Source organism: Oncorhynchus nerka, linkage group LG18 (genome assembly GCF_034236695.1).
Source record: "Oncorhynchus nerka isolate Pitt River linkage group LG18, Oner_Uvic_2.0, whole genome shotgun sequence".
Taxonomy (NCBI): Eukaryota; Metazoa; Chordata; class Actinopteri; order Salmoniformes; family Salmonidae; genus Oncorhynchus; species Oncorhynchus nerka.
In genome coordinates, this window is record NC_088413.1 from 40567383 (window position 1) to 40595329 (window position 27947).

At 41.4% G+C, this 27947-nt stretch overlaps 1 protein-coding gene across 1 annotated transcript; it reads left to right on the forward strand.

The window, feature by feature from the left end:
• Window positions 1–7394: 7394 nt before the first annotated feature.
• Window positions 7395–8684, forward strand: nkx2.9 (NK2 transcription factor related, locus 9 (Drosophila)). Its single transcript, XM_029688666.2, has 2 exons — window positions 7395–7644; window positions 7998–8684. The coding sequence occupies exons 1-2, from the start codon at window positions 7494–7496 to the stop codon at window positions 8552–8554; spliced, it is 708 nt and encodes a 235-aa protein (XP_029544526.1). The 5' UTR covers window positions 7395–7493; the 3' UTR covers window positions 8555–8684.
• The last annotated feature ends 19263 nt before the right edge of the window (window positions 8685–27947 follow it).

Below are 27947 nucleotides of genomic sequence, written 5' to 3' on the forward strand. Positions count from 1 at the left end.
GCCTGCGTAGATATGCCATTAAAAAAATCTGCCCTTTTCCAGCTACAATAGTAATTTACAACATTAACAATGTCTACACTGTATTTCTGATCAATATCAACCTTCAGCTCATGCAGGAGAATATAACAAAACCATTTCATTTGAGGAAGCTCGTGCGCCGTCTTGTGTTTTTCGACCATCACTTGACAAAGGAGATTTTAAGAGACATGGCATGCCCTCCACATGGTTTACATTCTACAGACTCTAAAATCTAGGGAATTCTGCACAGGAATTCTATTCCATGATGAGGTGGCGCCATCTTGTGGATATGCAATCATTTTTACCTGAAGCACTGAACCACCAGGCAGTTCAGTTCTCATTATCCACATATTTGGCTTACTGTACCATCAATTACATTTGTCTCTGCCTGAAATACATGTGCAGCTGATCATGTTCCTTTGAGTCTTCCTAAGTACCCCCTGTGGATAGGCCAGGTACCCCCAGTTTGAGAACCACTGGCCAGTGTACCAAACGTTTGGAACACCTGCTCTTTCCCTGACATGGACTGCCAGGTGAAAGCTATGATCCCTTATTGATGTCACCTGTTAAATCCACTTCAATCAGTGTAGATGAAGGGGAGGAGACCGGTTAAAGAAGGATTTTTAAGCCATGAGACATTTTTAAGCAATTCAGACATGGATTGTGTATGTGTACCATTCAGAGGGTGAATGGGCAAGACAAAATATTTAAGTGCCTTTGAGCAGAGTATGGTAGTAGGTGCACCGGTTTAGGTGTTTCAAGAACTGCAATGCTGCTGGGTTTTTCCAGTGTGTATCAAGAATGGTTCACCACCCAAAGGACATCCAGCCAACTTGACACAACTGTGGGAAGCATTAGGGTCAATATGGGCCAGCATCTATGTGGAACACTTGTTCTAAGGGCAAAAGGGGGTGTACGGTGTTCCTAATGTTTTGTACACTCAGTGTATATCCAACTACAGTATAACTAATGTCGTAACTTATGTTTTTCTGTCTACTTTTCAAGTAAATGTAACTTTTTGTAATGTTTTGGGAAACATAGTCATTTAAAAATAGACTAAATTATGTTTGCATTGGTGTTTGGATATAGGCTGATGACCTTATGCACACTAAGAAAAAGAGGGTTCCTTAAGGGTTATTTGGGAAGGGTGATGGTTCTGGGTGGAACCATACTGACCCAAAGAGCCCTTTGCAGTTAAGAAAAGGGTTATTTCCTGTCGGCCGGCGGCTCATTTTAATATTTTGGGGCGTGGTTTGCTCACAGCTCTTTTTTTGTGCAACCGTGAGTGAGCATGTCATTCCAGTTTATCTAATGTGTTGTGTTATGCCATTTCATATCAACAGTTATTAGGGCCATTGATGGTGTCTTGTAAAAGACTTGTGTATGGCCTTGGGTCAATTTAGAACTGTTGTCCAAATTAGTCGTTCCCAAATCTCTCTCCTTAGGGGCCTCAACTGTTCGACCTAGGTTTTATTATTGCGTTCATATCATGTTTTCATAGCTGCACACCAATATTGATATCGAATCAGATGTTTTACTCTCTGAATTTCAGATAAGGCTTAATTGTTCATTTAGACCTATAGCAAATTAGACCTATACATAATAAGGTCGCGCTCTGCGTACTTGGTCCGGTTGAGTGAAAGTATGCCCTCAAGAGGGCAGCGTGGTACCACAGTGGCTTGCAGTCCCTAGGCCGTGTTTGGAGTTCAATGCTTATGCAGTATTGGTACAAGCAGAGCTCAATAGGCTGCATGTTAGATACTATAGAAGAAAATGCTGGTGTCAGTTTTCTCGCCATTTCATTTGAAATGGTAAGAATCAGATGGCTTGCCCGAGGACACAAAGGGGAAGCCTGCCCATGTTTTACAGTGAAGAGCATTTGGTAGGCATTTGTAAACGTGTTGTTTTAAATAGCCTATGAGGCTCATATAGAGAAATACAAGAAAAAGGGAATATCACAATTTATTCAAACATATACTACATGGCAAAAAGTATGTGGACACCTGCTCATCGAACATCTCATTCCAAAATCATTGGCATTAATTTGGAGTTGGTCCCCCCTTTGCTGCGAGAACAGCCTCCACTCTTCTGGGAAGGCTTTCCACTAGATGTTGGAACATTGCTGCAGGGGCTTTATTCTATTCAGCCAACAAGAGCAATAGTGAGGTCGGGCACAGATGTTGGGCGATAAAGGCCTGGCTCGCAGTCGGTGTTCCAATTCATCCAAAAGGTGTTTGATGAGGTTGAGGTCAGGGCTCTGTGCTGGCCAGTCAAGTTCTTCCACACCGATCTCGACAAACCATTTCTGTATGGACCTCTCATTGTGCACGGGGGCATTGTCATATTGAAACAAGAAAGGGCCTTACCCAAACTGTTGCCACAAAGTTGGAAGCACATGATCGCCTAGAATTTAATTGTATGCTATAGCGTTAAGATTTCCCTTCACTGGAACTAAGGGGCCTAGCCCGAACCATGAAAAACAGCCCCAGACCATTATTCCTCCTCCACCAAACTTTACAGTTAGCACTATGCATTCAGGCAGGTAGCGGTCTCCTGACATCCGCCAAACCCAGATTTGTCTGTCGGACGGTCAGATGGTGAAGCGTAATTCATCACTCCAGAGAACGCGTTTCCGCTTCTCCAGAGTCCAATGGCCATTGGTGTGCGGTTGTTCTGCAATGGAAACCCATTTCATGAAGTTTCCGACTAACAGTTATTGTGCTGACGTTGCTTTCAGAGGCAGTTTGGAACTCGGTAGTGAGTGTTGCAACCGAGAACAGATTATTTTTACGTGCTTCAGCACTCGGTGGTCCCGTTCCGTGAGCTTGTGTGTCCTACCACGTCGCGGCTGAGCTGTTGTTGCTCCTAGACATTTCCACTTTGAAATAACAGCACTTACAGTTGACCCCGGGCAGGGTAGAAATTTGCCAAACTGACTTGTTGGAAAGCTGGCATCCTATGATGGTGCCACGTTGAAAGTCACTGAACTCTTCAGTATGGGCAAATCTACTGCCAGTGTTTGTATATGGAGATTGCATGGCTGTGTGCTCGATTTTGTACCTGTCAGCAACTGGTGTGACTGAAATGTACAAATCCACTCATTTGAAGGGGTGTCCACATACTTTTAGCCATGTAGTGTATGTGTGATAGATTGTGTTTGCCAGATAATAAAACACATATACACACAGTACATACATTTTAAAAACGTGACAGTGATAGAAAACAAGTCAGTTATTTCCATTGTGGTCCCTATAAAAGTAACTAATAGCCTAATAATAATGTTTTCTAGTTGATAATAATAGTGACCTCAATCCCACTTTCATCTTTACACAAAAGAGATCATCGCATTACTAAACCAGAGTGCAGCGCCGTCACATTGCTTTTTCAGCACCCTGATGCCCTCATGGCAAACGCTCTATTGCCATGGTGTTCTAACCCGCCTCATGTATTGATACTTCCTTAATTATGACCGTGTGTTTTATAGTAGTTTTAGAACTATGGCAAAGAGGGCAATCGAAATACGTAAATGTACAGTGTATGAGCGAATGCCAGAGGCAGCCCATTGTGCAGAAACTGGTTAAATCAACGTCGTTTCCACAGAAAACAACCCCCCCCCCCCCCCCAAACTTGTAAACTAAATCCAATAACATGGTGAATTCGTTTGTTGATTTCACGTTGAATTCACGTCAGTTAACAACTCAACCAAATGAAAATAAAAACTAGTCTTTGAATTTACGTCTGTGCCCAGTGGATGGTGCATTGCAGGGTTTTGGATTTTAATAGTAAATCTCGTTGAAGGTCAATTCACACTTTTAACACATGATGTTGTTTTTGTGGTATTTGTTAGATCCTTAGAATGAAATAGGTTTTGATAACACTCTCTAAAAGTATTGATGAAAAGGGCCAGGGGACAGGTGCAGAGATCAAATATCAGATCAGCCTAATCTTTTTAACATAAATTGCTTACCTTCTATTATTACACACATTTTACATAATGTTTCTTATAAGATTGGCTAAATTAGACATTTATTTTAATTTTCTTACCAAATTTGCCTAAAGGACTACGCTTCAAATGGGAAAATCGCAATTTTGTTGAAGATTTAGAACCAGCCAAGAGTCTTACAACAAAAGTAAATATTTGTCCGTAAAGAGCTCTCGGTCCCAGAGTGGCCTCTCCTCTCTGGCTGAATCTGAAGTCTGTGGGTCTAATAGATTAAGGGGCTTGGCGAGTTCATTGTGGACAGAATCATTCCCGCTATCTGAACCTGACTTATCTTTGCCTTACGAAGTTCTGCACTTAAATTGAAGAGTCCTCTGCAAATTGACCCACTTGAGCCACCGTATAGGCCTACTTGTTTACAGTAATCTGTTAGTTCTTGTCAACATTATTTGAGAGGCTCTTCACTGAAGACCTTGTAGCACAGCCTAGATGTGCGTTTTCATGTTTGTTATAGGAGGACTATCAGACATAGTTATAAAAAAAACAATCCTCTTTCTCTTGCTACTCCGATGTCTCAAGGGTGTGTTGCAGGTCTGCATGAGTCTCCAATAAGCGTTATCCATGGTGTTTTTATCACTAGACTTGTTTTTAGAGTTTGATTTCAGTGCGTAGACATGCTTCTGAGTAAAGATTAAAGCAAAATGAAAGGCCACTATATTTTATACGCCATATTGTTCGAATCATCGAGGTCAACTACTGTTTGTGTAGTGGAAATGAAAAGGCGTTTTAATTCGTTTGGAAACGCATAAGTAATATTTCTGCTCACTGCAGGTTTGGCGGGTGTTGGACGTAGAGCAGCAGTAGATTGTAGTAGGCCTAATGCCCGCATCCCATTCAGGCCCATTCAAAACCATGACAACAAGGAACAAGCTCGGATTTATCCTGGAAAGTTAAAGGACATTGTGGCGGGGCGTCAATCACCGTATTATTGAAGGACTGAACAAATGCAAAATCTTGACTGGAACAAATGCTTCCAACGGGTCTCGGACGCGGGGCTACATTTCCCTCCTTTGTTCTCAGCCTCTGGTTGGCATGTATTTGTATTCCCCCTCGGCCGACCACCCAGGACGACTTGGGATGGAAGGCTGAGGCATGTCCACTCTCCTCGCTATAGGGCAGGCCCTGTCACCAAGGCAAAGCGCGCAAAGCAGAGAGGAGTGGAGACCGTCTAAAGCATGGGAACTAGATGGAACTCCACGGACCTGCCTGTGCCTCGTGTCCGTATCTGAAGTCTGAGACGAGAGCCAATATTAGAACTCTTCAGTCTGAAGTACAGTTGAAACACACCCCAAAACGGACGGGAAAAAATGCTTTTCATATGCCACATCCTCCCCCTACAGCACTCCATAATATGAATGCGTCTGCTGGGGATATGTGATCCCCTTTATCAGCTGCGTCATAATCTCCCATTACCTTTATAAAATGTGTGTTTTGACTGAAGGTGAAGGACACCTGTTCCAACATAGTCATATAGCGTTTGACCGACAATGTAAGGTGGTCGCCAGTGGCAAGGAAAAGTCTGTATTTTATATTGTAATACAACTACTGTAATATAAAAAATATATCAAAGAAAGTGCTGTGTAATGACAAACAGTGTAATACCGTAAAATGTACTGTATTATACTGTAAAAAATAAAGTAAAGGATACCTTCATCGGAAAGGGAGGGGTTTGTATTTCACAGAATTTTACAAGCAAGCAGGTTTGCTGCTAAGTTAAGTGTTTACACGTTACAGCATATTAATGAATCGTTGATGTTTTATATCACTTACACTTCTAGAGGCCTTATCGAAGGCTCCCAAAGGCCAAAACAGACCAAAAGGACATGACAAAATGCTCAACCATTTAAGGTTTAACACTTTTTAACACTCCAAACTATCACGTATTCTTTTGAGATTGATGGAGCACTACCACATACCAGTTAAATTGGCACAGCACTCTCACTCACTGGTGCAACAAATATAGCCTATTACAAGGCACGCCTCAAAATATGTTAATGAGACAGAAACAACAATACCATCACCATTCGAAATACAGACATTCTTTCCCCGCCCACAACATTTTCCCACAACGCACCATAATTTACTGTATATTGCAGTAAAAAGTGTCAGGGTATTTTAATCAATCAATCAAATATATTTATTAAGCCCTTTTTTTCATCAGCAGATGTCACAATGTGCTATACGGAAACCCAGACTAAATCCGCAAACAGCAAGCAATGCAGATGTAGAAGCACGGTAGCTCGGAAAAACTCCCTAGAATGCTGTGAACCTAGGAAGAAACCTAGAGAGGAACCAGGCTCTGAGGGGTGGCCAGTCCTCTCTCTTCTGGCTGTGCTGGGTGGAGCTTATAAGAGAACATGGCCATTAAGGTCAGATTGTTCTTTAAGATGTTAAAAATACCCCAAATTAATTTATAAATGGCAGTTTTCCGTTACAGTGTCCAAGTAGGGCGTGCCATATGTTTGGAATCAGAAAATGGCTTGATTCACTGTTCCAAAGCACTCATGTGATTCACGTGTCGTCTCTAAAATAATACTAAAATAATAACATTTTAATTCACACTCAATTTAATTCACACTGGATAGCCTCTAAGAATTGACCTGTCTGCCACAAGAGAAATTAATTGCCGTAACACCATTCTTTCTACTCATTAGAAATTGGTCGTTGACTTTTCTCCATTTTGGTTCACATGATCATGGTCATTTTGCAGGAGTGTCACTCTTTGTGAAGCCTATACGGAAAAAAATATATACATTTTCTTGGGAAATTAAAATTAGATTTATAGCCTAAATGGAAATGATAAATTATTTTAAAAATAACCTAACATTTTTTTTTTTTTACAAAAATAGGTGTTATTGGTGTGCTATTTTTGTGTTATTATGATATTGTTATGTGGTTTTATTTCAGGGACATGATATACAACATTATTAATTTCAAAATACCTGCAATGGATAGGGTGCACAGCCCTAAATATATTAGTTAAACCAACTCCGGGGCATCTCACACTAATTGCTCACTTTGTATGCAAATATTGGACATGTTATTTCGGGGGAGGGGGGTTCTGTTGTCACTTGCCACCCAAGACGTGATTCAGCTGCAACAATCACCATTATCTGGTCACCACTTTTCACGATACGGGACGAATCTGTAATGATGACGAGTGTTTCCTTCGACCATTGTTGAGGCAACGGGGATATTCTTCTGCGGGTTCACACCTACCATCATTGGATAAAGGCACTCGAATCATTCAGGTACTTGGCGTCCTCGAGGAGCATATATAAGCGGCGTGAAGTACTGTTTATACAAACACTGCCTCATGTCCACACACACAGGGTGTTCTAGGTCGTCTCTGACTCTGACAGCGCTCTTCGCCATTCCTTGAGTGGATACGTATTTTTACTCCTATATCAACTGTATCCTCTCATTTGGATAGTTATTACGCACAAGGATTCTGTTAGTTTTTTTCCTGGACAGAATGGCTGTTGCTGCAAAGTTCAGTTTTTCCGTGAGGAGCATCCTGGATTTGCCTGAGCATGACGCCAAGACAGCGCAGCCTTCCCCCGGTAACTCCTGCTACAGCTCCCCTTACTCCTCCTGGATGGACAGCGACCGGAGCCCTTGTCTCTGTAAGTTCCCCTGGTTGAAATCTGAGCATAGAAACAGATAGGCCTGACCACTTCAAATCCATATAAGCACATTGGCCTAACTGGATGTTATGGGTCCTGCTTAAATTGACACAATTTAATATCATCCACAGCGATTTCCAACATGCCTGTTTTATGAGATCCAATAAGCTATCCATCCAATTAACTAAGCATTATTAAATAATTGGATTTACACTTTATAGGGAGATGTGTAGCCTAATTCAAATTGGGAGTAAATAAATCTCTGTAGCTATGTATTTCTGGTGATATTGTATCTCGTGAGTTGTTTATATGGTTAATTGATCAGTGTAATAACACCATTTTGAATTCCTCAGCTTCAGATGAGGGTAGCCTGGAGATCTCCCCAAACAAGTCAGACGAGTCTTCTCTGGACTCTGAGGCCGAGAAGAAGAAGAAGCGCCGCGTGCTCTTCTCAAAGGCCCAGACCTTCGAGCTTGAGAGGCGCTTCCGTCAGCAGCGCTATCTGTCAGCACCAGAGCGGGAGCAGCTCGCCCATCTCCTCAGCCTGACGCCGACGCAGATCAAGATCTGGTTCCAGAACCACAGGTACAAAATGAAGAGGTCGCGAGTAGAGGGGGCGCCACAAGACATAAACCAATCGCCAATGTTGCGAAGAGTAGTGGTACCCATCCTAGTTCGGGATGGCAAGCCTTATCAGACCTGTTTCATTAACACGGAGAAAGGAGGCTGTCTTAGACCGACCACGTCCCCGGGTACACCCTTCAGTTTGGGATACCAGTCTTTCCAGCTTCCGTCGCCGTTCGGTCTACCTTCCCCATACCAGCATTTTGCCAGCCCGGCAGCATCTAGACACACCTTTGCTTGGAGAGACTTTCTGAACGACTCAGTTCAATTCAGTTATTTTAAGTGACTGAAAACATCAACAAGAGGACATTGTATAGAGGAACACTTAAAACCAAATATGTTTTCTGAATTCCCTTATTTTTCGAGGTACTTAAGTGTTAAACTCTCACTAATAATGTTGTATGAGAAGTAGGCTATTTTGCACATATTTTATTTTTGGTATTTTATTAAATGTAGCCTATTGAGTGATATTTTTGAATGATTAAAGTCGTTATTAGTTTGTTGTAATCTGGTGGTAGGCCTATGAACATTATACTCCTAGATTAAGTTTTGTTTATCCAATTGGATCATTGTTGTGTTTACTTTGCGTAGGCTTATTTTATCAGTAATTTAACATTTCTGTATTTTTTATGAATTTCGAATCTACACCAAGATTTCTGTCAAAAGTACGAGGGAATTAGGATATAAATGCTTTGGAAATTGTTTTTCACTTTTGTCTGGAAATGTTATAGAACATAATCGTTATATTGATTGGTTGGCCTTAAATGTTTTGTGTTTTTATAGAATTACGAATAAATCTTGTACATGTTTGCACATATTGTCCATTTTTCAGAAGTCCTCATGCATCTAGGCCTACATGTATTCCAACAAAGCTAGGCTATTGAGTATTGAGGGATACATCATACACCATTCTATCCAACAACTTCTGATACTAGAGAAGAGAAAGGCTTAGCTTAGAGGAACATATGGAAATAAGAAACGAACAGCAAGAAATGTTAGCTTTTATCATGTAAACAGTTCAGAACCCTAAAGCTGAGCAAACACCATCGCACTCTATAGAGTGGATTTCACTGAGCATAACAAAAACCGGGTAAACATTCGACCATACAGCTCCTCTCCCTCTCGTTCAAAAGGGCTCTCTCTTAGTGTGCTTCAAACGTGCAGGCAACGTAAAGCATTCATTTAACCCATACATAACTCTGCAAACTTCTTTGTAAATATTGTTTTACAAACCGTTATTGCAGTTTTATCTGTAATTAACGAGAAAATCATGGACGATGAAACCGAAGTAGTCTGGGCTTAGCGATGGGCCTATTTAAATAAGAAAATAATATTGTCATTAAAAGTAAAAACTATTTATAGTGTATGCCATTTCAGTGTGTTGCGCTCTCCTTTCATCATTGGTTATTGGGAGATTAGCTTGTAGACAGAAAAATTATCATATTTGTATCGTCCCTTTAAATGTTCGATTCATTTGGATTTATGCGGGTTGGATCAGCACTTTTATTTCTCTATAAAAAATATTATCTTAGGAGGGGAAATGCTTTTACTATTGGACCCATACACTGAAATATCACATTTCAATGTTTTATAGTTTATTCTATAATCCATATTGTAAACTGTCAAAGGTCCCTGCCTCTGTGTGGGGTAAAACACTTCACTTCATTCTCCTTCCTCCCTGTCTTATTCCATTGATGGAAGTGAAATATGTCGTAGGGGCTGACTGGAATAGAATATGCGTTATTCTGTGGCAACACTGGTTCTTTTTCACGCTTTCACGACCCCTATGATGTTGTTTGCTCGTCCTCCGACCCAGTAGCGCATCGTCCCTGTCACCTGGTCTATTGTCCCCGGGGCTCGGGCCACCTTGTATCACATATGGAGGGGACTGACCGAACCCCTCCGCGCGCAGCATCTCCCCTTAAAACACTCTTTTTGTGTGGTTGTCTCCCTCTGAATGGACCATTGTCTGTCCTCCAAAAGGGACCTAGACAAAATCTTTAGTGTTTCAATTCTCGTGATGTTTAATCAGTGCCTGCTACAAATTTATGAGGTTTAACCCCACAATGGCGTTTTAGAACATGTTGGGTTTTAAGACTGACAAAGACTGGCTTTTAGGATGAGGTTGCCATTGGTTTTTAGAGTTAGGTAGACCGACCTCTCTGAATAGGATGCTTGGTTCGATATTCTCCATGCATCCTTCCTTGTCTTCTTCCCCTCTTGACTAGACTTTCAATTTCTGAATGCAAGTTAGTTCCAAATATAAGAACATTGACATTGGCAAATAAATGTAGCAATCGTGATATGTAACCTAACCCTTGAGTTTCTACTTTTAATCGGGGGGGTTATTTCATACATCAGGAAAGGATTGGACGTTCGTTTGAAATGATACAACCCCATAATTGAATGGTTGGCAGAATTTCCTGATTCGTTCAATGTTACAAAAATGCATTTTTCGATCATCAGGGTTTTTCGACCATTTTAAATGTTTTCTATAAACGTTTTTCAGAATGGGTTACAAACACTTCAAGGTTTTCTTGGTTCATATTTAAACTAGACTGTTATCATGTTTATCTATGGAGAAACAAATCTGCAACCTTGGGTGCAAAATATTACAAGCCTAATTATCTGCCCGTTTGCTGCACACCAGCACCGACGCTTCTTATTCTGCAGATTCTCGGTTTTATTTGGGAACTCCAGTGTCTTTCATCAGATAGTGATGTAACACTGGCGGGCAACTCTCTCCCACAGAGACAATCAGAGTAAAAAGTCAGGGATGCCCGCTAAAGTGGTAGGAAGGTAAATGCAGCTAACCGAGGTCTTGATGACGGGTTTTGTGTTTCGGGCGTTTTAGTACTGATGTAAAATATACCCTCCTTGTCTTCGAGTTCACCGCTGTTTAAAAACTATATAATTAGAAGAAGACATGAGTCGATGTGCCTTGCTCTCCTGTTGCGTTGCAAATAAAAGCACATCAGTATAAATGTTGTTAGATAAAAAATATATATATTTTAAATCTGTTGCTAGCATGGCTCCAATGGCTCTTCTCGTTTTTAGTTATTGATCTTTAGGAATTGTCTACTGCCAGTTATCATAGTGCCAATGTACGAACCTTAACAATGTCGTCAAATGCATCTGAAAATGTAAGATCTTTCGCTATAAGGAGTTAAAGTAAACAGGTCACTCGGGTGGAAGGTGTGGGGTCCGTTGGGTTTAATTTGGGCTTTATTTTCCAATTAATTTCTGTTTTTTGTTCTTCTAGCCATGGTGAAACCTATTAGCATACCATTTATTGTTGCTTGGTAGGTCTGTGCATTACAATACATGTACCTTGTGTTATTGATTCATTTCTGTATTATTGAATGTCATGTGATATGGACCTGCGCCTACAAAGCATTTACCATTTGTCTAATTAAGCAATAAGGCCCGAGGAGGTGTGGTATATGGCCAATATACCACGGCTAAGGGGCTGTTCTTAAGCACGACGCAACACGGAATGCCCGGACACAGCCCTTAGCCGTGGTATATTGGCCATATGTCACAAACCCCCGAGGTGCCTTATTGCTATTATAAACTGGTTACCAATGTAATTAGAGCAGAAAAATAAATGTTGTGTCACACCCGTGGTATACGGTCTGATATACCACTGCTGTCAGCCAATCAGCATTCAGGGCTCGACCCACCCAGTTTATAATGCTGTTCATTTTGCCCATTGATTGAACACAAAATAATAATACAATTTGTGTTTTAGTGCTGGTCATGCAGGGTCCGAATTACAAATGTCGGGAATAGACTTGAAATGGGAAAAACTATATTACAGTTTATGAGATAAAAATGTAATTATCAAAAATGTATATTACAAGAATGTACGATTTACATTCGAATAGGTGTTGGGATTGCCATATTATATGACTCCTCATAGAATTCAACATGAGCTTCAGAAATTGCCAAAGAGTCTTGGTCTGTCTTATATCACATCAAGGACCCCATCTTCAGGTCAAGGGGTGAACTGACTCATAGAATTATGCCCACTGAAATGCATGCAATCATTCGAGTCATCCGTAATCACGTTTCCATCTACAGTTTTTATGCGAGTAAAGTCATGCCGAATAAAATAAAAAAATCATGACAGCTGTGATGAAAACAATAAGTTTCCGTACAATTTTATAAATGACGACATAATTTCTTTGTTTGACCTGGTGAAATCTTTGTGTCGGTAAAATGTAATTACGCGAGAATGCAAATATAAAAAACATCATACGGAAGTAAACCTGAAGTCACGCGATGATATGATGTGTGATCCTTCCCGATGAAATTTGAAACCATGCCATTTATTTGGCTACAGATTAAGTCATTTGGTGGTTAAACTGCACATTGATCTTGATGTTCCTTTCCAATACACGCCAAGGGTCTGATTCTGGTGACATAATGATCTATGCTTGACTACCGTTTAACATATACAAATATTCTCGCTGTTATACATAATAATCTCATTATGTAGACTAGCCTACACGCACAGCCTTCCCACGCACTGCAGCCTAGCTGCTTAATGTTGGCTAGGGCGCACATGCCAAGACCAGAGTAGGCACATTTGCTACAGTATTTAACTCAACAGTTTTTGTGTAGAGTTGAACATGCGGTAGAGTTAAAAATGCTATGGAAACTGTAGATTTCACTTGGTACATGAACACTTGTGAGAAAAAGTACATGTTGTGTGCGTCATCATGCACTGATTTTTATCCGAAACTAGTTAGTTTGAGGGAAAGACCGCACAGGTGGGAAAATGCGCATATTGTCTTTATTCGGAGTTTAGAATATTCGAATGAAATTTTGTTACCAATTGGATGGAAACCTAGCTAGCGCCACAGTCACTTATCGTTCGGAACGTATAGGCCTACAGCTGGAGAGGCTTGTTGATGTGGGTCATTCATACCCCCGCTAGATGGCAGGATAACACATGCTATTGATTTCTCAATCCACTTGACGTTCTCCCTAAACACATGTAGCGTCACTATTTTATTTAAAGGCCCATTGCAACTCACAAACGTGATTGTTCTGTGTTTTATATATATTTCCACACCATGAGGTTGGAATAATACTGTGAAATTGTGACGATGATGATGCCATTTTGGTGTAAGAGCTGTTGTTTTGTTTCTCACATCCTGTGTCTGAAATGTCTGCCTGTTTTGGTGGGAAAGTGTTCTAGCCTGCCTGGTGACATCACCAGGTAAATTAGTTAATAAACCAATAAGAAAGAGAGTTCCAAATCTCTGCCAACAACAGCTAGTTTTCAGTTTTCCCCTCCCCACTCACAGACAGTCTTAGCAATATTCTTGCTTTTTTTAAAGTTTCTGTTTGACCAGTTTAATTGAAAACAATTACAGTAAAGTACTTCATTGACCCTTTTCTGAGCCCCACTCCAGAATAGCTACACTAGCTACAGTACAACCTTAATTTTACCAGGTTCCCTGTGAAGTAAGTACAGTCCACCACAACATAACCAAGAGTCTCCTGATTAGGAAAGGATAGTCTGTGTTGATTTCATCGTGTATTAAAAACCCAGTTTGAGATCATTGTGAGGGGATTAGACGGGGGAATTGTGCTTCCCGGGAAACTGTTGTCCAAGGTTACAACACTAACCAAGGGGGTCAGAGCTTAGTGAAGGGTAAATTGTTATCCAGAAATTCTATTATATTGAGATAAAAACTGATTTTTAAAAATAGGGCATAAAGATAGACTCTAGGGCCAAAATCCTGTTTTAGCATCGGCAGTGCCAATAAGGACTTTCACCATTTTGAAGTAGTCATCTGGTTGGGACTTCCTATGGCAGGGCTGCCCAACCCTCTTCCTGGAGAGCTACTATGCTGTAGGTTTTCAGTCCAACCCTAATTTGGCGGTTCTGATTCAGCTAATTAAAGTCTTGTTGAGCAGCTAATTAGTAGGATTAGGTGTGTTAAATTAGGGTTGGGACTGAAAACCCACAGGACAGTAGATCTGCAGGAAGAGGGTTGGGCAGCCCTGTTCTATGATTTAAGGAAGGATCACATAATTCCATCCAGGTCACCGGGAGGGATCAGATAATGAATTATACTCCTGAGAAAAAATGTCATAACTGCAAACAACACACTCTAGGTGGCAGGGAAGCAACTTTGGTTTTAGAAGTGGGGTGAACATAACCAGGCAGGGGGTCTTGGAATCTTCCCTCAGAATTGTTTTGGGCATCTAAAGATAATTTTCTGCCTTTCTATTAGGGCTGAACCGCCCAAAAATATACATCTTTGTCCACAAAGAGTAGTTGAAATTTGTGGTTGAAATTTTGAAACGTGTATATTTCCATATATAATATAATATATATATATATATATATATAACATTACCGTTCAAAAGTTTGGGGTCACTCAGAAATGTCCTTGTTTTTTAAACAAAAGCACATTTTTGTCCAATAAATAACATCAAATTGATCAGAAATACTGTGTAGACATTGTTAATGTGATTTTTTTAATGGAATATCTACATAGCCGTACAGAGGCCCATTATCAGCAACTCCAGTGTTCCAATGGCACGTTGTGTTAGAAAATCCAAGTTTATCGTTTTAAACGGCTTCATTAGAAAACCATTTTGCAATTATGTTAGTACAGCTGAACACTGTTGTCCTGCTTAAAGAAGCAATAAAACTGGCCTTTAGACTAGTTGAGTATCTGGAGCATCAAATCAAATTTTTGTTCGTCACATGCGCCGAATACAACAGTCAAATAAAACATTCAGTGAAATGCTTACTTACGAGCCCCTAACCAACAATGCAGTTTAAAAAAATGGATAAGAATAAGAAATAAAAGTAACAAGTAATTAAAGAGCAGCAGTAAAATAACAATAGCGATACTATATACAGGCGAGTACTGGTACAGAGTCAATGTGCAGGGGCACCGGTTAGTTGAGGTAATATGTACATGAAGATAGAGTTAACAACAGCAGAGAGTAGCAGCGGTGGGGGGGGGCAATGCAATTTGTTTGGGTAGCCATTTGATTAGGTGTTCAGGAGTCTTATGGCTTGGGGGTAGAAGCTGCTTAGAAGCCTCTTGGACCTAGACTTGGTGCTCCGGTACCGCTTGCCGTGCGGTAGCAGAGAGAATAGTCTATGACTATGGTGCCTGGAGTCTTTCACAATTTTAGGGCCTTCCTCTGATACCGCCTGGTATAGAGTTCCTGGATGGCAGGAAGCTTTGCCTCAGTGATGTACTGGGCCGTCACACTACCCTCTGTAGGGCCTTGAGGTTGAGCAGTTGCCATACCAGGTAGTGATGCAACCAGTCAGGATTCTCTCGCTGGTGCAGCTGTAGAACCTTTTTGGGATCTGAGGACCCATGCTAAATCTTTTCAGTCTCCTGAATGGGAATAGGTTTTGTCGTGCCCTCTTTACGACTGTCTTGGTGTGCTTGGACCATGTTAGTTTGTTGGTGATGTGGACACCAAGGAACTTGAAGCTCTCAACCTGCTCCACTTGCAGCCCCGTCAATGAGAATGGGGGCGTGCTCGGTCCTCTTTTTCCTGTAGTCCACAATCATCTCCTTTGTCTTGATCACATTGAGGGAGAGGTTGTTGTCCTGGAACCACATGGCCAGGTCTCTGACATCCTCCCTATAGTCTGTCTCGTCATTGTTGGTGATCAGGCCTACCACTGTTGTGTCATCGGCAAACTTAATGATGGTGTTTGAGTCATGCCTGGCCGTGTAGTTATGAGTGAACAAGGAGTACAGGAGGGGACTAAGCACGCACCCCTGAGGGGCCCCTGTGTTGAGGATCAGCGTGGCGGATGTGTTGTTACCTACCCTTACCACCTGGGGATGGCTCGTCAGGAAGTCCAGGATCCAGTTGCAGAGGGAGGTGTTTAGTCCCAGTGATGAGCTTTGAGGGAACTATGGTGTTGAACGCTAAGCTGTAGTCAATGAATAGCATTCTCTCATAGGTGTTCCTTTTGTCCAGGTGGGAAAGAGGTTGAAAATGTCAGTGAAGACACTTGCCAGTTGGTCAGTGCAAGCTCGCAGTACACATCCTGGTAATCCATCTGTTGACCTGTTTAAAGGTCTTACTCACATCGGCTGCGGAGAGAGTGATCACACAGTCTTCCGGAACAGTCCGTGGTGAGTAATCGCAGTCCTGATGTCCAGGAGTTATTTTCAGTCATAAGAGATGGTAGCGGCAACATTATGTACATAATACGTAAAGAAATTAGTTACAAACAACGCAATTAAACAAACAAACAAAAAACATATTCCACCGGATATTAGACCGGTGTAAATTTGTCCTTTGTTCTGGAGTCCAAATTGGATTGGATTGGATTTTTGGTTCCAACCGCAGTGTCTTTGTGAGAAGTGGTGTGGGTGAACGGATGATCTCCACATGTGTATTTCCCACCATAAAGCATGGAGGTATGATGGTGTGGGGGTGCTTTGCTGGTAACACTGTCTGTGATTTATTTAGAATTCAAGGCACACTTAACCAGCATGGCTACCACAGCATTCTGCAACGATATGCCATCCCATCTGGTTTGGGCTTTGTTTTATCAACAGGGAAATGACCCAACACACCTCCAGGCTGTGTAAGGGCTATTTTACCAAGAATAAGTGTGATGGAGTTCTGCATCAGATGACCTGGCCTCCGCAATCCCCTGACCTCAACCTAATTGAGATGGCTTGGGATGAGTTGGACTGCAGAGTGAAGAAAAAGCAGCCAAAAAGTGCTCAGCATATGTGGGAACTCCTTTAAGCTGGTTGAGAGAATGCCAAGAGTGTGCAAAGCTGTCATCCAGGCAAAGGATGGCTATTTGAAGAATCTCAAATATAAAATATATTTTGATTTGTTTAACACTTTTTGGGTTACTACATGATTCTATTTCATAGTTTTGATGTCTTCACTATCATTCTACAATGGAGTATTTGTATCTCAAAATAATTTAAAAAACGTTATTTAACTAGGCAAGTCAGTTAAGAACAAATTCTTATTTTCAATGATGGCCTAGGAACAGTGGGTAAACTGCCTTGTTCAGGGGCAGAACGACATAGTTTTACCTTGTCAAGTCGGGGATTTGATCTTGCAACTTTTTGGTTACTGGTCCAACACTCTAACCACTAGGCTACCTGCCGCCTCAAAATCCTTGTCTGTGGTTAATCTACAATCTATCTAAATGAAAATTATATATATCTAAAACTAACTTTTATTACCATTTCCAACTATGTAATAACAACCTACATAAAGCCAACACATAAAAACATTGCAGCCTGCAGGTAGAAAATACATTGCGCAGACAGGAATAAATATCTCCCCCTGGGAAGCAGAAGGGTTGAGGGGTGTGTTTCATGATTAACACCTCATGGTGTAATTCTAGGAACATACAGGAACTCAAGTCCTTTTGTTCGCCTGACCTAGAATACCTCACAATTAAATGTCAACCATATTATTCCAAGAGAATTCTCCCCCGTCATCGCCACGGCCGTTTACATCCCACCTCAAGCCAAAACATTCACCGTCCTCAAAGAAACACATATCCTGAGGCCGCATTTATTGTAGCTGGGGATTTTAACAAAACAAATCTGAGGACTAGGCTACCAAAGTTCTATCAACATACCTACTCGCGCTGCTAAGACTCTCGAACCATTGCTATTCAAACCTCCAGAATGCTTACAAGGCCCTCCTCCGCCCTCCTTTCGGCAAATCTGACCACGACTCCATCTTGCTCCTACCGTCCTATAAGCCGAAACTCAATCAGGAAGTGTCCGTGCTTCGTACTATTCAACGCCTGTCGGACCAATTGGAATCCATGCTTCAGGATTGTTTTGATTACGTGGACTGGGATATGTTCCGGGTAGCTTGCAAAAATAATATAGACTATATAGATTTTATAAGGAAGTGTATAGGAGATGTAGTACCCACTGTGACTATATTAAAACCTACCCTAACCAGAAACCGTGGATAGACGGTAGTATTCGCGCGAAACTGAAAGCGCGAACCACCGAATTTAACCATGGCAAGGTGACTGGTAATATGGCAGAATATAAACAGTGTAGTCGCAATTCAACAGCTCAGACACAAGACTTATGTGGCAGGGACTACAGACTATCACAGACTCCAAAAGCCGAGACCAACGTCTTGCTTCTGGACAGGTGAAACACTTTCTTTGCATGCTTTGAGGATAACACAGTGCCACCGATGTGACCCGCTACCAAGGATTGTGGGCTCTCCTTCTCCATGGCCGACGTGAGTAAAACATTTAAACGTGTTAACCCTCGCAAGGCTGCCGGCCCAGACGGCATCCTTAGCCGCCTCCTCAGAGCATGCCCACACCAGCTGGCTGATGAGTTTACGGGTATATTCAATCTCTCCCTATCCTAGTCTGCTGTCCCCACATGCTTCAAGATGGCCACCATTGTTCCTGTACCCAAGAAGGCAAAGGTAACTGAACTTAATGACTAGCACACCGTAGCACTCACCTCTGTCATCATAAAGTGCTTTGAGAGACTAGTCAAGGATCATATCACCTCAACCTTAACAGCCACCCTAGACCCACTTCAATTTTCTTACCGTCCCAATAGATCCACAGACCATGCCATCGCCATCAATCTGTGCTGCCCTATCCCATCTTGACAGAGGAATACTTATGTAAGAATGCTGTTTATTGACTATAGCTCAGCATTCAACAACATAGTACCCTTCAAGCTCATCATTAAGTTCTCCCTGCCTCGAGTCTCTGGGTCTGAACCCAGCCCTGTGGAACTGGGTCCTAGACTTCCTGACGGGACGCCCCCAGGTGGTGAAGGTAGGAAACATCCCCTACACTCCGCTGATCCTCAACACTGGGGCCCCACAAGTGTGCATGCTCAGCCCCCTCCTGTACTCCCTGTTCACCCATGACTGCATGGCCAAGCACGCCTCCAACGCAATCATCAAGTTTGTAGACGACACAACAGTGGTAGGCTTGATTAACAATGATGACGAGACATCCTACAGGGAGGAGGTGAGGGCTCTGGGAGTGTGGTGCCTGGAAAACAATCTCTCACTCAACATCAACAAAACTAAGGAGATGATCGTGGACGTCAGGAAACAGCAGAGGGTGCACGCCCCTATCTACATTGACGGGATCGCAGTCGAGAAGGTGGAAAGCTTCAAGTTCCTTGGCATACACATCACTGACAAACTGAAATGGACCACCCACACAGACAGTGTGGTGAAGAAGGCACAACAGAGCCTCTTCAACCTCTGGAGGCCAAAGGAATTTGGCTTGTCACCTAAAACCCTGACCAACTTTTACAGATGCACAATTGAAGCATCCTGTTGGGCTGTATCACCGCCTGGTATGGCAACTGCACTGCCCGCAACCGCAAGGCTCTCCAGAGGGTGGTGCGGTCTGCCCAACGCATTACCGGGGGCAAACTACCCACCCTCTAGGACACCTACAGCACCCGATGTCACAGGAAGGCCAAAAAGATCATCAAGGACATCAATCACCCGAGCCACAATCTGTTCACCCCACTATCATCCAGAAGGCGAGGTCACTACAGGTGCATCAAAGCTGGGACCGAGAGACAGAAGCTATTTTTCAGTCTCAAGGCCATCAAACTGTTAAACAGCCATCACTAGCACATTAGTGGCTGCTGCCTATAGGCATAGACTAGAAATCACTGGCCACATTAAGGGATGGAACACTATTGACTTTAATCATATTTACATATCTGGCGTTACTCATCTCATATGTATATACTGTTTCTATACTATTCTACAGTATCTTAGTCACTTAATAATGTTTACATATCTGGCATTACTTATCTCATACAGTGCCTTGCGAAAGTATTCGGCCCCCTTGAACTTTGCGACCTTTTGCCACATTTCAGGCTTCAAACATAAAGATATAAAACTGTATTTTTTTGTGAAGAATCAACAACAAGTGGGACACCATCATGAAGTGGAACGACATTTATTGGATATTTCAAACTTTTTTAACAAATCAAAAACTGAAAAATTGGGCGTGCAAAATTATTCAGCCCCCTTAAGTTAATACTTTGTAGCGCCACCTTTTGCTGCGATTACAGCTGTATGTCGCTTGGGGTATGTCTCTATCAGTTTTGCAGATCGAGAGACTGAAATTTTTTCCCATTCCTCCTTGCAAAACAGCTCGAGCTCAGTGAGGTAGGATGGAGAGCATTTGTGAACAGCCGTTTTCAGTTCTTTCCACAGATTCTCGATTGGATTCAGGTCTGGACTTTGACTTGGCCATTCTAACACCTGGATATGTTTATTTTTGAACCATTCCATTGTAGATTTTGCTTTATGTTTTGGATCATTGTCTTGTTGGAAGACAAATCTCCTTCCCAGTCTCAGGTCTTTTGCAGACTCCATCAGGTTTTCTTCCAGAATGGTCCTGTATTTGGCTCCATCCATCTTCCCATCAATTTTAACCATCTTCCCTGTCCCTGCTGAAGAAAAGCAGGCCCAAACCATGATGCTGCCACCACCATGTTTGACAGTGGGGATGGTGTGTTCAGGGTGTTGCTTTTACGCCAAACTTAACGTTTTGCATTGTTGCCAAAAAGTTCAATTTTGGTTTCATCTGACCAGAGCACCTTCTTCCACATGTTTGGTGTGTCTCCCAGGTGGCTTGTGGCAAACTTTAAACAACACTTTTTATGGATATCTTTAAGAAATGGCTTTCTTCTTGCCACTCTTCCATAAAGGCCAGATTTGTGCAATATACGACTGATTGTTGTCCTATGGGCAGAGTCTCCCACCTCAGCTGTAAATCTCTGCAGTTCATCCAGAGTGATCATGGGCCTCTTGGCTGCATCTCTGATCAGTCTTCTCCTTGTATGAGCTGAAAGTTTAGAGGGACGGCCAGGTCTTGGTAGATTTGCAGTGGTCTGATACTCCTTCCATTTCAATATTATCGCTTGCACAGTGCTCCTTGGGATGTTTAAAGCTTGGGAAATCTTTTTGTATCCAAATCCGGCTTTAAACTTCTTCACAACAGTATCTCGGACCTGCCTGGTGTGTTCCTTGTTCTTCATGATGCTCTCTGCGCTTTTAACGGACCTCTGAGACTATCACAGTGCAGGTGCATTTATACGGAGACTTGATTACACACAGGTGGATTGTATTTATCATCATTAGTCATTTAGGTCAACATTGGATCATTCAGAGATCCTCACTGAACTTCTGGAGAGAGTTTGCTGCACTGAAAGTAAAGGGGCTGAATAATTTTGCACGCCCAATTTTTCAGTTTTTGATTTGTTAAAAAAGTTTGAAATATCGAATAAATGTCGTTCCACTTCATGATTGTGTCCTACTTGTTGTTGATTCTTCACAAAAAAATACAGTTTTATATCTTTGTTTGAAGCCTGAAATGTGGCAAAAGGTCGCAAAGTTCAAGGGGGCCGAATACTTTCGCAAGGCACTGTATGTATATACTGTATTCTATACTATTCTACTGTATCTTAGTCACTTAATGTTTACATACCTGGCATTACTCATCTCATATGTACAGTGGGGCAAAAAAGTATTTAGTCAGCCACCAATTGTGCAAGTTCTCCCACTTAAAAAGATCAGAAATATGACAGACAAAATGAGGAAAGAAAATCCAGAAAATCACATTGTAGGATTTTTAATGAATTTATTTGCAAATTATGGTGGAAAATAAGTCACCTACAAACATGCAAGATTTCTGGCTCTCACAGACCTGTAACTTCTTCTTTAAGAGGCCCCTCTGTCCTCCACTCGTTACCTGTATTAATGGCACCTGTTTGAACTTGTTATCAGTATAAAAGACACCTGTCCACAACCTCAAACAGTCACACTCCAAACTCCACTATGGCCAAGACCAAAGAGCTGTCAAAGGACACCAGAAACACAATTGTAGACCTGCACCAGGCTGGGAAGACTGAATCTGCAATAGGTAAGCAGATTGGTGGGAAGAAATCAACTGTGGGAGCAATTATTAGGAAATGGAAGACATACAAGACCACTGATAATCTCCCTCGGTCTGGGGCTCCACGCAAGATCTCACCCCGTGGGGTCAAAATGATCACAAGAACGGTGAGCAAAAATCCCAGAACCACACGGGGGGACCTAGTGAATGACCTGCAGAGAGCTGGGACCAAAGTAACAAAGCCTACCATCAGTAACACACTACGCCGCCAGGGACTCAAATCCTGCCGTGCCAGACGTGTCCCCCTGCTTAAGCCAGTACATGTCCAGGCCTGTCTGAAATTTGCTAGAGAGCATTTGGATGATCCAGAAGAAGATTGGGAGAATGGCATATGGTCAGATGAAACCAACTCGTCGTGTTTGGAGGACAAAGAATGCTGAGTTGTATCCATACCATACCTACTGTGGAGCATGGGGGTGGAAACATCATGCTTTGGGGCTGTTTTTCTGCAAAGGGACCAGGATGACTGATCCGTGTAAAGGAAAGAATGAATGGGGCCATGTATATCGTGAGATTTTGAGTGAAAACCTCCTTCCATCAGCAAGGGCATTGAAGATGAAACGTGGCTGGGTCTTTCAGCATGACAATGATCCCAAACACACCGCCCGGGAAACGAAGGAGTGGCTTCGTAAGAAGCATTTCAAGGTCCTGGAGTGGCCTAGCCAGTCTCCAGATCTCAACCTCATAGAAAATCCTTGGAGGGAGTTGAAAGTCCGTGTTGCCCAGCAAACAGCCCCAAAACATCACTGCTCTAGAGGAGATCTGCATGGAGGAATGGGCCAAAATACCAGCAACAGTGTGTGAAAATCTTGTGAAGACTTACAGAAAACGTTTGACCTCTGTCATTGCCAACAAAGGGTATATAACAAAGTATCGAGATAAACTTTTGTTATTGACCAAATACTTATTTTCCACCATAATTTGCAAATAAATTCATTAAAAATCCTACAATGTGACTTTCTGGATTTTTTTTCCCTCATTTTGTCTGTCATAGTTGAAGTGTACCTATGATGAAAATTTACAAGCCTCTCTCATCTTTTTAAGTGGGAGAACTTGCACAATTGGTGGCTGACTAAATACTTTTTTGCCCCACTGTATATACTGTATTCTATACTATTCTACGGTATCTTAGTCACTTAATGTTTACATATTGGGCATTACTCATCTCATATGTATATACTGTATTCTATACTATTGTATTGTAGCTTAGTCCGTTCCGCTCGGACATCACTCGTCCATATGTATATAGTCTTAATTCATTCCTACATAGATTTGTGTGTATTAGGTATATGTTGTGTAATATGTTAGATATTACTTGCTAGATATTAGAGCACTGTCGGAGCTAGAAGCACAAGCATTTTGCTACACCCGCAATAACATCTGCTAATCACGTGTATGTGACCAATAAAATTTGATTTTATTTTATTTGAAATATCCTGATCAAAATAAATATCCTATAAATCCCATTGGCTATGCATGGCTTCTGCAATGATCTTGAAACATTGTATCAACTATCAACTGGGTCACCCCCGGAACTCGCTTTAGCAAACTTGAACATTGTATAACATTTTCAGGGCCCTCAGTTTCCCACACCAGTGAGCTTGGGACAGACATAGCTGTAGGCTATTCGTGCAAGGGATGAGAAGTAATATGGTTATTTTATGATGTTTCCACTGGATCAGAGCAATACATTTTTCCATTTCATGCCAAGTTGTTATTGAAAGGGAGAGAGCTGGAAATATTGTTCAAATACGTTGAGGAACTATTGTTATATTCAATTTATTCTAAAAACAGACTGTGTTTACTTAAGGTTAAGAAAAAATACTTTGAGAAGCTCCATAGCTCATTAGTGGTGGTGAGTTAAGACAATCAGAAATACTATCAGACATCCCCAAGTGGGCACATTTACAGGCCTACAATTGCGTGCAGGCCAGGTAGACTAATCCAACCAAAATGGCGCTGATAGATAGGGCAGCCTTGCTTCTAGCCCTTAGGCAACTTTGCAGTATTTTTATTTTTTTGGTGTTATTTCTTACATTATAAGACCAGAATTATTTTTGTGTTATTACATAGAGCCAGGAATAACTCTTTTTTTTACAAGCATTTCGCTACATCAGCAATAATATCTGCTAAACACGTGCATGTAACCAAAGAAATCAGATTTTTGTTCAATATTTTTTCCCCTACTTCTATATGTGTAGTCAGGTGTGCATCCTTACTCAAAATTGACAGGAGCACTGCAAACAAAAGACGAGTAATAAATTGACCAAATGGAATGAAATGAACAAAAACTTTTTCTCCCAAGTGTAGCAAAGGTTGTGCGCTCTGCAAACAACTTGTCCACTCTGACAATGACAACGGTAAGACTGTAATACTAATATATTGACTGCATTAACAGAAATTACTATAACCACACAAACATTAGAAATTATGGGAATTAACAGTAAATGTAGGTTACTACTGGTGGTGTATGTAATGTGGAATTGATGCGGATGGTCCTAAAGCACACCGATGCCCCTTATTGTATCACAGTTCAATGATAAAACTGTGTGGGGAGGAGGTCATATCCCCTCTATGGTCATTTTTGTTGCACTTTACACATTTATTTTGGGATCCACCCCTGTAAACGCAAGTTTGCCTAAAGACGCACGAGTGGAGAAGGACCGTCTCATTTCAAGCAAGCGCATTTCCATCCATGTTCACTCTCCTCGCCAACTCTCCTCTATTAACTTGGACCCTTTTCATAAGGACGTGAGAGAGGACGCAGGAGAGAGGACGCAGGATGTGAGCAAATCTAATTGATAAAAAGCCATTGAGATTCTCTATTCCATTCGCCTACTAACGAATTGACATCTCCTCGACCTCGTTTCAGGGTCACGGAGGAGAGTGGGTGGTGTACGGAATTGTGCCCAAATGAGAAAAGGTCTAAGTCCTTTCTTGATATTATTTTTCAGTAGTAGTATGACGCCGCATGAACGATCAGTGCCCAAACAACAATATGAACCAGGAACAAAGGTTCGGTGCCCCCCTCCACGCGCCACTTCAAAGTCTCCTCATTATTCCAGAGAAATTAGTGCGAGCATTTTGACTAATGAATGTTAATTGACCATAATAGCCGTGTTCCAGAACAGAAAAGAGGTCCTGATTTAGATAATTGAGAAATCCTTTTGAAATTCAGCAATTAAGGAAGGCATATATCCCAGAGGAAACGTGTTATGATGCTAATTGCCCGTAATTGCATGTAGGCCTCCTATGTGGAACAGCTGAATTGACACTGTAAGGTGCGCTCACCTGTCGTCGAGAAATGATTTATTGAGAGCATCTAGGGATATGAGATTATATTGTTCCTTTCAAAATGCACTTCTCCTTGACCTCAATACAGTAATAATGGCGAAGACGTGAGCTATGGCAATGTACACAAATGTTTGCATGTTGTGATTTATAATGCCATTGAGAAGAGGTTGACATTGGGATGAATAATAATGTAGATTGGTTATGGAACCAATTTTCGTGGATACTGTTTTGTGTTGCTGTGGTTCACTTTGGGTAAAATCCTGAACCGTTTTTTACGGATAAATATCAATGCGCGATTAACGCGTAAAAACGGTATTACGCAGGATTATGCTCAGAGCTTGGTGTCAGCAAACAAAGAGGGATAATCCAAATATTCACCCTTGTTTCCTCTTATCGGGCACACGTGTTATTGTGATATAATATTATTGCAATTTGACAGTATGTGTAATGGTTTAATGCTATCAGAAGTGACACCATGCGTCGTATCACTCTGGTTTGTTTGAAATAGATGTGACCACGGCAGGTTTGTCAAACGTGTGATTAACGAGACTAAACTGTCTAACGTTGGCACGATGAAAACCACCGATACTTAGACATCTATTCAATATGTATTTCACATCATAGCCACCAGAAGACGCTGTCTTGCTGTCTTTCTTCGGCCCAAATGTATGTCCAGGGCCTCGACATCCAAACGAGAAAGGCTTTATCAACACCGGGACTGTTTGTTCTGCTTTCCTAAATTCCTCGATGTGTTTTATTCGACATAACGTCAATTTGAATGTTTTCTTCTCGTTTATAACCCTATATAAATTATCTCCAGCGTGCACTGCGGTACGGATAAAACATTGAAAGTAGGACTGCACATTACCAAACTATTTCCATCTATAATTTCCTGAATATCTTGGAAATTACTTCTTTTTTTAAATCAAGTAAATAGCCAAATCAGATTTCTTCCTTTGCATTCCGAAATGTATAAATCCATCCAACAAATCTTAGGTCATTACACTATATCCTAGCCAATTCATTTCCACAACCGCATGCAGGCTTAAGCTGAGGCGATACGGGGATATGCCCTCTGACTGTCATACCAATGTATTTAGAAAAGCCTATTGGAGATGATGATGTCAACGAGAACACTGTTACAGTAATAATGACGTTATCGTTAGTAGGCTAGTAATAGTGATAACCGTATGTGTAGTGTTATTATTGTTGTTGTTGTTGATTGCTGTTTCTATTAACAGGACTATGGTTGTTCATATAGTTTAATTTCATAACAATCATAGCAATCATAATAATCAACACTTATAACAGTTATTATTATGAAATATGATTAATATTGGGTGAGTTGTTTATTTCGTGGGGTGTCAAGGCATGAAAGTGGAACTACTGCCTTCCTGTATACGTTTAGATGTTATACTTCAGTTTTAGTTTTTCCTTGCATAAATAATACATATGAAACAAAGCGTGTATAAAGACAATGTTTATGACCAACGCAAATGAGAGATAATAAATTCACGCAAGGGGCATCATTTAGGTCATCGTAGCCAAATTTTTAAAAAGGCATCTTAATTAATAACGTAATAAAACAACCAAAATCAGAGGCTTTAGGCTACGTACAATAACAACAACAATTGTTTACTTTTTTGTTGTTGTTGTAAAATAACTAAACAATAATCAACAGTCAAGTCATGCAGACAGATTCATTAACCATGTTATTATTATTATTATTGTTGTTGTTGTATTCCACCCACATCAATGTACAACGTCCTCAATAATGGAAAGTTATAGGCTACAATTAGCCTACTTTCTTCAATTTATTTGTATATAACATTTTTGTCATGCTCCTTGAATAAAGTGAACAACACACTGTCCTTTGATTATAGCGCGCGTAACTACACCAAATATTCCTTCCTTTGACGTGAAAATAGTTTAGGAAAAATCGAATTCTATGGTCATGCCAGAACTGCGGCCTTTCCCTGTAGTATCATTTTTCGTTGGAAAGGTGAAGGGGAAACTAAGCACATTTGACTTTTACGCATCCATGAGCAGTGAAATCTGATTGAGTTCGACCATTATGGCTCCTTGGGCATCAGGGCGAGAGGCGGCTCACTGAGGACGACTACCTGGCGTGTGGTGTGGTTCTCCCTGCCTATCTACTGCTGCAGAATGAGAGTACAGATACTTGAGCGCCGTTAACTTTACAAGAGAGCCTCTCCTGAAACGCATTTTCGTTTGACTGGCTGCATGGCTGTCTGATCTGAGACGACGAGACGAGTGGAGCATCCGGATTTTGGGGTGACACGCTGCTCTCTCTCCTCGCGCTCAACTAATGATAACAAATAGAAAAGGGGTTAATCATTCACGCGCTGCCACTTAACACGCGGATGTGTATTTGTTTACTTATCCGTCAATTTTC

What these genes read in the sequence shown, in the direction of transcription:
- nkx2.9 (XM_029688666.2), top strand. Translation starts at nt 7,494, where the DNA reads ATGGCTGTTGCTGCAAAGTTCAGTTTTTCCGTGAGGAGCATCCTGGAT. An exon ending in CGACCGGAGCCCTTGTCTCT is followed by an intron (nt 7,645 to 7,997) that starts GTAAGTTCCCCT and finishes TGAATTCCTCAG; the next exon opens with CTTCAGATGAGGGTAGCCTG.